We start from the raw sequence: 13,116 nt of genomic DNA on the forward strand, positions 1-13,116 counted from the left end.
GCGGCCTAGTGATGTAAGAAGAAACCACAGAAGAGCTGCACCGTTATGTAAGTCGCATGGCTCAAATCATCAGAAAAAGGTAGCGGCTAATAGCCCGAAAAGGATGGTATATGTTTTTTAGAACTGCTCACGTCGAAAAAGGAACGAACTGTATGGACTAATTTAACAAATGTCATTATCCATACTTATGTCATAGCTTTTATTGGCTACCAAATTGCGTTTAGATGCTCAAAGTAACATATTGCTTCATATCATGCATTAAACACCAACACTACTGCACATGCTGCTGACATGAAGAGTGCTGCCGTTGGTGACACTTATGACACAACATCAAAAACACCAGCACCCTGATTTTAGCACGGCGCCTCAGTATATATTGACATTTGTTACGGTAGAACCAGCTAAAATGTCAGGATCTTTGTAAGGTCAAGGTCAACTCTGTGTTGCCATTTGATTTATGGGTTCAACGTGTTGCCTACTAGCATTGATGTGACCTGACTGCAACTGTCTACTACTTGTGGTGCATTATGCATGCGATTGGAGTGTTTAGCCTGACATAATAGCTGCTAATTAAATACTCAAAATTTAATCCTTTGGCTTGATGGCTAAGGCTATGTTGACCTATTGAAATATATTGTCTGAGTTAGTGTTTAATACTGCTAATGAATTGTCAAGAAGAGGTGAAACAGGTTGTAAAACAAGTAGCTGGGCATTAACAAGATGGCTAGTTAAAGAGACAGTGGTTGGACAAGCGGAGGGTGACTAGCCGTTCAAAAAGTAACAAGACACACGGAGAGGCATGGGATGTGTGAGTGTTTCACAATATCTGAAGGTTCATGTAATTTCCCACCTAGTTTACAAGGAAATCACAACTTATTGAATACATAAAGTTTGATTAGAATTTAACACTTTCACTGCTGTAGACTCATTTATGCGTTTTCTATGGTCGAGTGCAGTAGATGCATTTTTGTGACTTTCCGAGTAATTGCGTAGTAACGTAATTTTATTATTCATTGACAATATAACTTATGGTCTTTAGGACTTTTACAATATTGACAGCGTTGTCCAAATATTTTTCTATAAACTTAGTCTAAAACAACGAAGCAATTTTAAATTTTTGTTTGTGAATTTTCAACCTAAAAACGAACGTTTTTGTGTAAGTTTTGTTAAGTACTGCGCGAGTCGGAAAGTAGATAGTTACTTCGGCTGATGACATTATAGCCAAATCATATTTCGATTTTTGTGATTATACAAATAATTAAAGTAGCAGCAATGACTGACTCTGTTAGTGGTGAAAGTTATAGTTTTGTAAGAGTAAGGAACATTGCGGAGGAACATTTTAGGTTCGTAGGGATCGTAGCTTCACATAGCTGCTTTATCATTGCACAAAGTATAAATACAATGAATTCTTTTGCATAGCAATGTTGGTTAAGATGTTAGCAAAATAAAATATGCAACAGAAATGTTCTAGATAGAGTTTGAAACTGAAAAAAATATTGTCTAAATACCATGAAGCATGTCTTTGCTGTGCTGTAGGTACAAAATATATGGAAATGTGATTACAAGCTCTTAAAAGCTCAAAAACGAACAGTTAATCGCCGCCATCACGAAAACGCCATAGATTGAAATCAGTTTATTTCTTTGACGTAGTCATTAAATTTGGTTATTGTTTTGTCACGGGAAATTCTCACGTGAATTGAAAGGCCGATAAAAGGCTCAATATGAAACTTCTCGTAGCACTAGTTTATGACAAACACTTCGGGTTTTACCGAAGACCCGTATCAAATATAGATACTTGCTACATTACAATTTTGTTTCAGCTTGGTCTAATCATCTAGTCGAAATCTGACCATATGACCCATACTTGACAAATAACTTCTGCAGCATTTTCGATTATCAAAGGTGACCAACAGGCTTGTCATGTTTACCCGACAATGATATGTACTCCTTCGAGCTAAGATTAAAAAGTTAAACAAATTTTCACGGTAGGTTATAAGATATCAGTGCGGAAAGGGACAGTATTACAATGATGATAAAGTAGGCGAGTAAGAACAATAGACATGGTTTTATTGAATGTGTGAAGTATATTTGTGAAAATATTTCATCGAATGAGGTTGCGTGAAAGTGTAAACAGAAGTGAATGTGATTTGTGAGCATATGAAATGGTTCTCTTGGTGGCTGCTAGTTGGTCACTTATCAAAGGAGAAAAAAAATTACAGCATCCTTGATTCGAACCCGCGCCATCTGGGTTCCTCGACCCCCATCTAATCATAGGTACTAATTGTTTGTTTTGCTACTTTTTTGGTATCTTTGCAGATAATTACTATTACAAATAATAAGATATTTTTCAGCAACACAATTATTATAAATAATAAATTGTATTTATAATTGTTATAAACTAATTGAATTATTTATAATATCAAGTATTTAACAAGTGTTTAAATCAGGTGTTAGCCAGTAATTAAAACAGAAGTTAATAGATAACATTACCATAGACATCGATGCATGATGTTACATAGGAAAATCCATTACCTACTCTACTCTAAAGGCATTCACCATGACAACAAGATATATTTATGTTTGCTCTAGTTTTTATACCTGTTAGAGATATCAAGTGATGTGTAGCACCTGCTAGCACTTCAGTTTACCTGACAGGCTCTGAATGCATCTGGGTCAGCCTTTCACATTATTATTTCTTGTTTTTACATATTCTTACAGGCTGTCAGGTTTATTTAATCTTTCAAGAGTAAACAACTCTCAAATTATAAATTTCATGCAGTCTAATTTTTAACATTCTACATAGTGCGTTTGTTAGTCTGTACATTTTCACATGTTTGGCCAATTTCATCCATGCTTCATACACATCTGGTCAGTGCTTTCCATCAGGTCTGCAAAATATTTATTTTGTTTTAAAACTTCACCTGGTTTCTGTAAATTAGATTTTTAAACACCCATCTAACTAGAAACTCAAGATGTTTATTTGCATGCATTAATGGCAATTGACCTCAAGGTGCGCATTCATAGAATGTTGTCCTGAAAGTGGTGTTTATTGGTTTTTTTTATTCTAGACACATGCAGCAGGTTGTTTGATTAACACTAAAAGAAATTGTAGGCAACACCGAATTAATGTTAAAATTAAATAATTAAAGTTTTAAAATACCAAATACCCATCCATTGCATAGGCAGAGAATTGCTGTGATTCTGTTTACGTGTCCCAGTTGCAATGCCAACTTACCATACAACTTGCTTGCACTTGCCATTATGCTATTGCCTTAGTTTGTAACTATGATTTTTATTCCAGGGACCATACTAGTTTTTAAAACACAAAATTTTTAAAAAACATTTGCACCGCTTTATTAAAAAGACAGAAAACCACTCAAAAGTAGGAAAGAAATGGTTTATCAACGGCACACAAGTGATACATTTACGCGCACATGCGCACACGTGCACACATAGTGTTACACATGCACATATGCACGCACACGCACGTGTGCACGCGCATGCACACACAGACCTGCGCAAGCAAAACTGGGCACTTAAAGCAGTGTGCAGGGAGTGAAAACTACTCAAGCGTAGAAGAGTAAGGGGCTTTCCACAACAAAGACAAATATTGCACAGGCCTAAGCAAGTTGAAGATTATTTAAGTTTAGAAGCCGTAATATAACTAATCATAGCCTGGTGTTAGTACATGCACCTATTTATCAGACTATGACCGAGTGTAATGCGGGTCGGGTACGATGGATATTTGTATTGACTAATTTTGTTGATAATGCTATTCATCTGATGCTTTAGGCTAGACCTATGACAATTGGGATGTACTGTTGGTTCAATTTCATGTGTATGTTCTGTGGTTACTAGGATAAAGCTACCACTACTACTCAAGAAAACGGCTGACTGTGCTGGTGGGTGAAGAGATTACTTACTTTCATCCTAAACAGCATTTCTAACTAAAGGATTATCATTAATTTCATGAAGCACTTGAATATCCTTATACTAATCACATAGTTGGTAACAACAAACAATAACTATCTGCAAGTGAACAATTTGATAACCAGTAATTTGTTTAGGTACATTACATTGGTGAGCACAGGACTTTGCTATTGTTTGAGCTGGCGGATGGTAGTTTGCATTGCTCTTCAAGTTTGCTCTAAAGCGGTAAGTCTAAAAATGTTTGTGATGTCATACAAATTTCAATTGTTTAAATGCTAACGCATGCTAAGGTACAGACTACACATATTATCTCATTTATTATGATATCAACGAATAACTGGTCATAATCCTGGAGTTTATTGGCCAAGACATTATGATAATGTTCAGCTTGGTTGTTCAAAAGCTTCATGACACAAATTTATTTCTCTTACTGTTAGTACTAAATACTCTTACCTTGTCTCATCTCAAAAATCATATCATACCAAATAATTGCTATACGAATGTTTGACTTGATATTTATTAACTGTCCAGCTTTCATCACTGTATAAAATGTGATTGTAAACTGTACCACACGTAGGCAATAAAATTATATGGTAAATGATCGAGAAAATTCATAAGCTAACAGCAAGTGAAGTACGCAGAAGTAAATGGCTGACTGTGTGTTTGTCAGCATTAAGTCATTTAATAGTTAGAGATGTTAAAGAGAGAGCAGTGAAGTTCTGGACCAGCTACAACCTAGCCTACAAAATGGTTGATAACCTTTATTATTGGTCTAGATGGAAATAGTCTCTGGTCCACTGACTGTTATTGCCCCGACCTAAAGAATACTCCTCCCTTAAAGTTACAAAAACACCAATGGTTCTTATTAAACTCCCACTAGTGAAAACAGTCAAATTTATCTAACTCTGCACCATGTGAACAGAGATAATAACTATTAGATACCTTAATTTGTTTATAGATAGTCATATTATTATGGAATTTCCAAGTCAGCACTGTGTAGTTTCCAATTTTTTTTAATCTATTCATAGTCTTTCAAATGTGTTTCATATGCACTTAGTTGAAGCAATAAAACACGATTTCACAAGAAGTTAGGAATTCTTTTTTTGTAAAAGTTATACTAGACAAAACTACTTGGCTAATGTGATGGGCTCAATTATCCACAGCATTACAGGCTCCATGCCTCACAGCATCACAGGCTATATGCCCCACAGCATCACAGGCTATATGCCCCACAGCATCACAGGCTATATGCCCTATAGCATCACAGGCTCTATCCCCCACAGCATCACAGGCTATATGCCCCATAGCATCACAGGCTCTATCTCCCACAGCATCACAGGCTATATGCCCCATAGCATCACATGCTCTATCCCCCACAGCATCACAGGCTATATGCCCCATAGCATCACAGGCTCTATGCCCCACAGCATCACAGGCTCCATCCTCCACAGCATCGCAGGCTCTATGCCTCACAGCATCACAGGTTCCATGCCCCACAGCATCACAGGTTCCATGTCCCACAGTATCACAGGCTCCATGCCCCACAGCATCACAGGCTCCATGTCCCACAGCATCACAGGCTATATGCCCCACAGCATCACAGGCTCCATGCTCCACAGCATCACAGGTTCCATGTCCCACAGTATCACAGGCTCCATGCCCCACAGCATCACAGGCTCCATGCCCCACAGCATCACAGGCTCCATGCCCCACAGCATCACAGGCTATATGCCCCACAGCATCACAGGCTATATGCCCCACAGCATCACAGGCTCCATGCCCCACAGCATCACAGGCTATATGCCCCACAGCATCACAGGCTCCATGCCCCACAGCATCACAGGTTCCATGCCCCACAGCATTACAGGCTATATGCCCCATAGCATGGAAGGTTGGTACAAGCGCTTTGTAACTTCATTTTAAAAATGAACTTGTACAAAGTGTTTGTAGATGACATGAAAAAAGTATCGATATTTTTATATCGTTTCTAGTTGTTTTTGATGTTTGAGGTGATCTTACTGCCTGGATGTTTCAAGATTAAACTTGATAAAGCTCGAGAGTAATTAAAACACATCCAACAAAAGTGTGAATATGAGGGATATAATTAAAACACATCCAACAAAAGTGTGAATATGAGGGATATAATTAAAACACATCCAACAAAAGTGTGAATATGAGGGATATAATTAAAACACATCGAACAAAAGTGTGAATACGAGGGATATAATTAAAACACATCCAACAAAAGTGTGAATATGAGGAATATAATTGTAAAGGTGCTGACTCTGTAGAAAAGCGTAGCTCTATAACACGAATGCATAAGCCAATACCAACTATCACAGCGATGACTACTAGTGATATCATTATGCACGTATTTATCCTTTAGGAGTTTTAACCACGATCAACCTTATCAATTGTAGTCTTGAAATGTTCTGGCAGTCAGGTGACCAAAACATCAAAAATGAACACAAATGATGTAATATTCTGATATTGTTAGGATAGAATCTACAAAAATTGTGTAAGTAATCTTTAATGTCAATGTAGTCACAAACAAGTTTACACAAGTGCTTTCACTCTACAGACTCTACAGACTCTACATACTCTACAGACTCTACAGACTCTACAGACTCTACAGACTCTACAGACTCTACAGACTCTACATACTCTACAGACTCTACAGACTCTACAGACTCTACAGACTCTACAGACTCTACAGACTCTACAGACTCTACAGACTCTACAGACTCTACAGACTCTACAGACTCTACAGACTCTACAGACTCTACAGACTCTACAGACTCCACAGACTCTACAGACTCTACAGACTCTACAGACTCTACAGACTCTACAGACTCTACAGATTCTACAGACTCTACAGATTCTATAGACTCTATAGACTCTACAGACTCTACAGACTCTACAGACTCTACAGACTCTACAGACTCTACAGACTCTACAGACTCTACAGACTCTACAGATTCTATAGACTCTACAGACTCTACAGACTCTACAGACTCTACAGACTCTACAGACTCTACAGACTCTACAGACTCTACAGACTCTACAGACTCTACAGACTCTACAGACTCTACATACTCTACAGACTCTACAGACTCTACAGACTCTACAGACTCTACAGACTCTACAGACTCTACAGACTCTACAGACTCTACAGACTCTACAGACTCTACAGACTCTACAGACTCTACAGACTCTACAGACTCTACAGACTCTACAGACTCTACAGACTCTACAGACTCTACAGACTCTACAGACTCTACAGACTCTACAGACTCTACAGACTCTACAGACTCTACAGACTCTACAGACTCTACAGACTCTACAGACTCTACAGACTCTACAGACTCTACAGACTCTACAGACTCTACAGACTCTACAGACTCTACAGACTCTACAGACTCTACAGACTCTACAGACTCTACAGACTCTACAGACTCTACAGATTCTACAGATTCTACAGACTCTACAGACTCTACAGACTCTATAGACTCTATAGACTCTACAGACTCTATAGACTCTATAGACTCTATAGACTCTATAGACTCTATAGACTCTATAGACTCTATAGACTCTATAGACTCTATAGACTCTATAGACTCTATAGACTCTATAGACTCTATAGACTCTATAGACTCTACAGACTCAGATTCTATAGACTCTACAGACTCTACAGACTCAGATTCTATAGACTCTACAGACTCTACAGACTCTACAGACTCTACAGACTCTATAGACTCTATAGACTCTATAGACTCTATAGACTCTATAGACTCTATAGACTCTATAGACTCTATAGACTCTATAGACTCTATAGACTCTATAGACTCTACAGACTCTAGAGCTCCCAACTCTAAAGTCAGTAAATATGAAACTATTCCAAAGCACAATTTTGAACAAGTTTGGAAAATTAATATAATTATTAAATAATAACTCAATGAAACCTCTCTTTTGTAGTTAATATTTTTATTACGATTGAACATCCCCTAATATAAATATTTATAGAGTGTTATATACTTCTTATTGTCAATAAAATTCAAAATACATGTATCTAATTTAGAGCATCATACAATTCAAAAGGTTTTATGGCTTTATGAGGTTATTTAAGATTTCTGTGTGGCTCTGGATAAAAATAGTTACCAAATACGCCCTACTTAGACCATTAAGCCTTACTTAAACAAATATCTGGAGGTTGTAAACAAGATCTGACCGGTTGGTAGTGTTTTCGTAACAAAAACAAAATGCAAATTGACACACACTTTCAAATTGTTCTTCAACCCTTTTACTGTCGTAGACGCATTTATGCGTTTTCTATGGTCGAGTGTCGAAGAAGCATTTTTTCGACTTTCCAAGAAATTACGTAGTAACTTAGTTTTATTATTCGTTGACAACATAACCAACAATCTTTAGAACTTTTATCATAATAGAAGTGTTGTCTGAAAGATTCTCAATAGAATTAGCCAAAAATCACAAGGCAATTTTAAATTGTTTTGGAATTTCCAACTTTAAAGTGCATTTTTTTCTTTCTGACATTCAAACTATTTACTGTTACCATGGTTTCCGTAAGTACATCCCATGGTATAAAACAGAAGATTACTTATGTTGATAGCATTATAGCCAATTCAGAGTCAGATTTTCATGATCACACAGATATTTAAAGTAGCAGCACTGACTATGATGGTGAATTTAATAGTTTTGTGATATTAAGGAACATTGTAGATGATTGTTTTAGTCTCATGGCAATTGTAGCTTCACATAATGTAACTTTTATCAATGCACAAAGTAAAGATACATTGATTTTTCAGTATAGTATTATTTGTTAACATGTTGGCAAAATGAAATATATAAAATGTTCTAGATAGAGGTTGATGATAAAAACATTGTATACACATCATGAAGCAAGATCAGCAATATATGGTAAAATGGTTGGCAGTAGGCCGATAGCTAAACTTGTACATGGATGGCACTGGAAGGTTAAGAGATTTTTGGACTTGACCAGGCCATCAACCCGTAACCTCTTGCATTCAAAAAATCATGCCCTTACACAATCAAGCCACGAGTCATATACACTAAATCTGAATTCTTAGTACAGCCTCTATAATATCGACAACCAACTTCTTTTTTACTGTTGAGAGAACTGAAGCTTCACATTAGAGCAATCAGTATCACAATATAATCTACTCATACGTCATCGAGGCACTTGCCGCAAAGGTTAATGCAGCAGTGAAACGGTTAATACATTTCATGGCAAAGACAGACTTGCAACAGACTGCAGACTGATTTTGTACCAAAATTTGATTATAGTTTTTATAATTTAAAAATTTTCAACAATTATTTTTTGGTATTAGCAATTAGCAATTGATAATTTGCACTTAGCAATGGTAAGTTAACAATTAGCAAATACAAGAATTATCAAATATACAATAAATACTTTTGTTCAAAATTTAAACTAGTCAATGTGGTATATGCTAGCTGATCATGGCAAGTCAGCTATGTCAAGAATATAAAATTCTAATGTGCTAAAACACTACGATTTTGTTGCTAACATCAATTGCAGCAAACCTACTTGTGTTTAACTGGTCAGCTTTTTGATCAGAAAACAACCATCGACGATAACAAAGGGCTGGTGGTTAGTAAGCGTGATTCAATAATGGTCATAGACGTATTCAGTTAAAGGAGCTATGGATTCTGCGAGATTTCAAGAACTTTCCATGTTTTAAACAGTTCTCAAACTAGAAATCAGTTACCTAAGCAATAAACATATTCTGTCACAGTGATATATTCCCAAAAGACCGCAGAATGAATACGCATGCACCCATGAGCTGCACTTAGCAAATGTTGAATTTATTAAAAGCTGTTTACAGAAAAACAAACAAAAAGAGTGAGCAACTCCAATTTATAGTTTTTTTGGACTAACTATACTGATGCAATTGTTAGCTCCTAATAACAATAAATTTTTCCACCAAAAATATTAGGTACATAATATTATAGATACATTGGTTATGAATAAAATTGGGAGTGAAGAATTTACTCTGCAGGTACTACTGGCGGTCTATCATGATAAGCTCAGCATGTAATAAGTCATTATGTCATAGTGTAGAATCAGGAAAGTACACTGTCATCCATAAGGGAATGGTGGAAAATCCTTTGCAGGTTTGCGCAGCTGTCTTTTTGGTTAGTTTACATATGTGTGTGCGTGTGCAAGCACTGTCACGCACACACACATATGTAAACTTATGTTTGTGCGTGACGCACATATGTGTATGTGCGTCACGCACATATGTGTGTGCGTATGTGCATGATGCACATATGCACACACATATGTAAACTTAACACACATATATGTTAATTTTCATATGTGTGTGCGCGCAAGGGCGTTGCGAGCACGCTTGTTTGTCAAGATAGCAAAGCTCAAACATCAGGAGGTTTTAAGTAACAGTAAGCTGTGGAAGACATGAACAACGACTGAATCAAACAGTGATGAAAGTCATACAAGCACTTTGTGTTGCTAGTCAACATAAATATTTTACACAATGCTTTAGTCACTTTTCATCGTGACACTTATTACTCTATGAATATAGTAGCACATGCTTATCTTACGAAGATGGTAAACTAGTAATTACCCTGTAGATGGTATTCTCCCAAAAGGAGTGAATGTGGATTACGATCATCTTTAGCATACGAAAAACAACTTCTAGGATATTCAACTTTACCTGTGCATTGCATGGGTCCTTTCTGATAGTGTTTGGGAGACGTGAATGTAAATCCTTCATATTTGCTCAAGACAGCCCTATTTTTCAAAACACCTTTAGATCTCAGCGACTGATTCATTGTTAAACATAATTTGTTAATAATCCACCAACAAATCTATTTTTTATGTACTTTTTAATCCATTAACAATGCAGTATTTCAACACAATGTAGCTAAAGCCTGCATACAATTTTATTACTCCTGAAACAACTCAAAAATCTGACAGCTAAATAATACGGCATTGCTGTGCCTTTATTAGAAGTTAGATCATTCAAAAGTTATCTTACATTTAAAATATATTTTTCTCCGTCACTGTTACAAAGATATACTGTTACATTGTCTCCAGAATCCTATTGTATGAGTCAATTATTAAATAATTTTTTTCCTTGCAAAATATTGACTGGTCTGCTTTCGTCATCAAATAAAGTACCAGTATAGTTTGTGTTAATTACAGGCAATACCGTTTTATGATACATTTTCAGGCAAATTCCAAAGTTAGCAACTAAAGAGGTACACAGAATATGATCTGTTATGTGAGCATAAAATTGCTTTGGTTGAATCGAAAGTGTAAGCTCAGATCTCATTTTAACATGAATTGCCAGATGATATGCCTCAGTTTGTTCATTAGCTAAGCATCTACATGTATATAAACATCATATCTGTAGACTCTATAGTGCCATAATTGGACTTGAGATAAATTGCTGGCAATTATTCACAAACAGTAAACAAATGTAACACTAGCGCTAATGTTCAAATGACAGCTACACAAACTTACTCAGTAATTAAAAGTATATGTGCAGTGATCGTTACAAGGTCTTGAGATTGTTGTATCCGAGCTATCGAAATAAGGAGACAATGATATGACTACCAATATTATCATGAGCTCTCAAGAACCTCGTATCCAACTGTTCAAATACGTATGACACAACAACACTTCCTGTTTGATAGGCGGTATCAACGGTGATGTTATTTACGCTTACAAGTTGCAATGCCAACTTGTCATACTATTGGCTTGCACTTGCCAATGTGCTATTGCCTTAATTTTTATATATACATTGTAATTATTATTGCAGAGATTACAATCATTTTTAATTGACAATATTAATTATAAAAATAGCATCTTCAGCACATTACAAAAACTAGACATAAGCCACTCAAGAATTATAGAAGAGCAATGGTCATTTAACGACGTCAACAAATATTGCGAAGAACTATGCCAGCCAAACTGCACACTGATAAAAATGTGTGCGAAAGTTAGAAATTGTCTAAGCTAAGAGTCAGTAATATAACTAATCGTAGCCCAGTGTACATGCACCTCTTTACTAGACTATGTCTGAGTGTAATTCAAGTCGGGTACAAAATACATTTCTATTGACTTTTATACTCTGCTTATATCATTGATTGTGCTATTCATATATGGTCTCTTAGGCTAGAGTTTTTATCATGTGGAATGCATTGTGTGAGCAGTTTCATTTCATACGTGTGTTCCGTGGTTTCTAGTAGGAAACTACTGCTACTGTACTTTGATTGGTCGGCGAAGAGTAATTTTTAACTTTTGCACACCTTTTATTTCAGTGTGCAGTTTTTTTGGCATAGCCTTTACTTCTATCTTAAACCAAAATTATAATCAAATCTTTATCAATAATTTTAATAAAGCGCTTAAAGATTGTTATTCTAACCAAATACAAGTAATTAGTAACAACCAGCCATAACTACATGTATCTGTGAGTAGACGCTTTCATGGCTGGTTAATTGTTTAAGCAGACTACATTGATGATAGCAGAACTCCACTAGTGTTGCTAGTGCAAAGCTGGATGTCTACAATCTTTTGCAGTGAACGTCAGACAAAGTTTTATTTTCCAATGCCAACACCTGCTACGTGAAGCTCACATGTATTATCTTATTTTATTAGGTTGTTCACTGATAACTGGTCATCAGACTGATATTTGTTTGAATAAACAACCTGAAAATGTTCAGCTTGATCATTCAAAACATTTTAATACCAGTTTGTTTTCTTTTTACTGTTACTACTAAACACTCTTAAACTTTTTCCAAAATCATATCATACCAAGTAAATGATAAACGAGTTTACGCTATATGAGCTATTATATGCTTTACTCACAAGTTATTTACTGTCCAGTTTCTATAATCGCATAAGATGTGATTATAAATTGACAGCGTGCATCTGTATAAACTGGAAGCCACTGGCTTGAAAACTATGTAGTGCCATAATAGATTGTAGGAGAAATGGCTGACATTTTAACGCAGGCTATATACTAATACTACCCTAGCGCTGCGCTATGGATCAAGTGTAAGATACACCAACTGTCTCTATAAGTAACAGCATTGAGGTAGCCGTGTTATTGTTACATGTTGTTGGGAGTGTTTTACCAAGCTATTTAAATGTCCATGATGACA

General features: G+C 36.1%; 2 protein-coding genes across 2 annotated transcripts; one reads left to right on the forward strand and one right to left on the reverse strand.

The window, feature by feature from the left end:
* Positions 1–5,226: 5,226 nt before the first annotated feature.
* Positions 5,227–6,316, forward strand: LOC137397109 (methionine-rich protein-like). Its single transcript, XM_068083395.1, has 3 exons — positions 5,227–5,644; positions 5,726–5,821; positions 6,222–6,316. The coding sequence occupies exons 1-3, from the start codon at positions 5,227–5,229 to the stop codon at positions 6,314–6,316; spliced, it is 609 nt and encodes a 202-aa protein (XP_067939496.1).
* Positions 6,317–6,423: 107 nt separating this feature from the next.
* LOC137397110 (uro-adherence factor A-like) lies at positions 6,424–10,779 on the reverse strand. The gene is made up of 5 exons (XM_068083396.1): positions 10,662–10,779; positions 7,614–7,801; positions 7,236–7,538; positions 6,717–6,989; positions 6,424–6,435 (listed from the first exon to the last, which is right to left on the reverse strand). Exons 1-5 carry the CDS (start codon positions 10,777–10,779, stop codon positions 6,424–6,426), a joined length of 894 nt encoding a protein of 297 aa, XP_067939497.1.
* Between the last annotated feature and the right edge of the window lie 2,337 nt (positions 10,780–13,116).

This window comes from Watersipora subatra, chromosome 5 (assembly GCF_963576615.1).
Source record: "Watersipora subatra chromosome 5, tzWatSuba1.1, whole genome shotgun sequence".
Taxonomy (NCBI): domain Eukaryota; kingdom Metazoa; phylum Bryozoa; class Gymnolaemata; order Cheilostomatida; family Watersiporidae; genus Watersipora; species Watersipora subatra.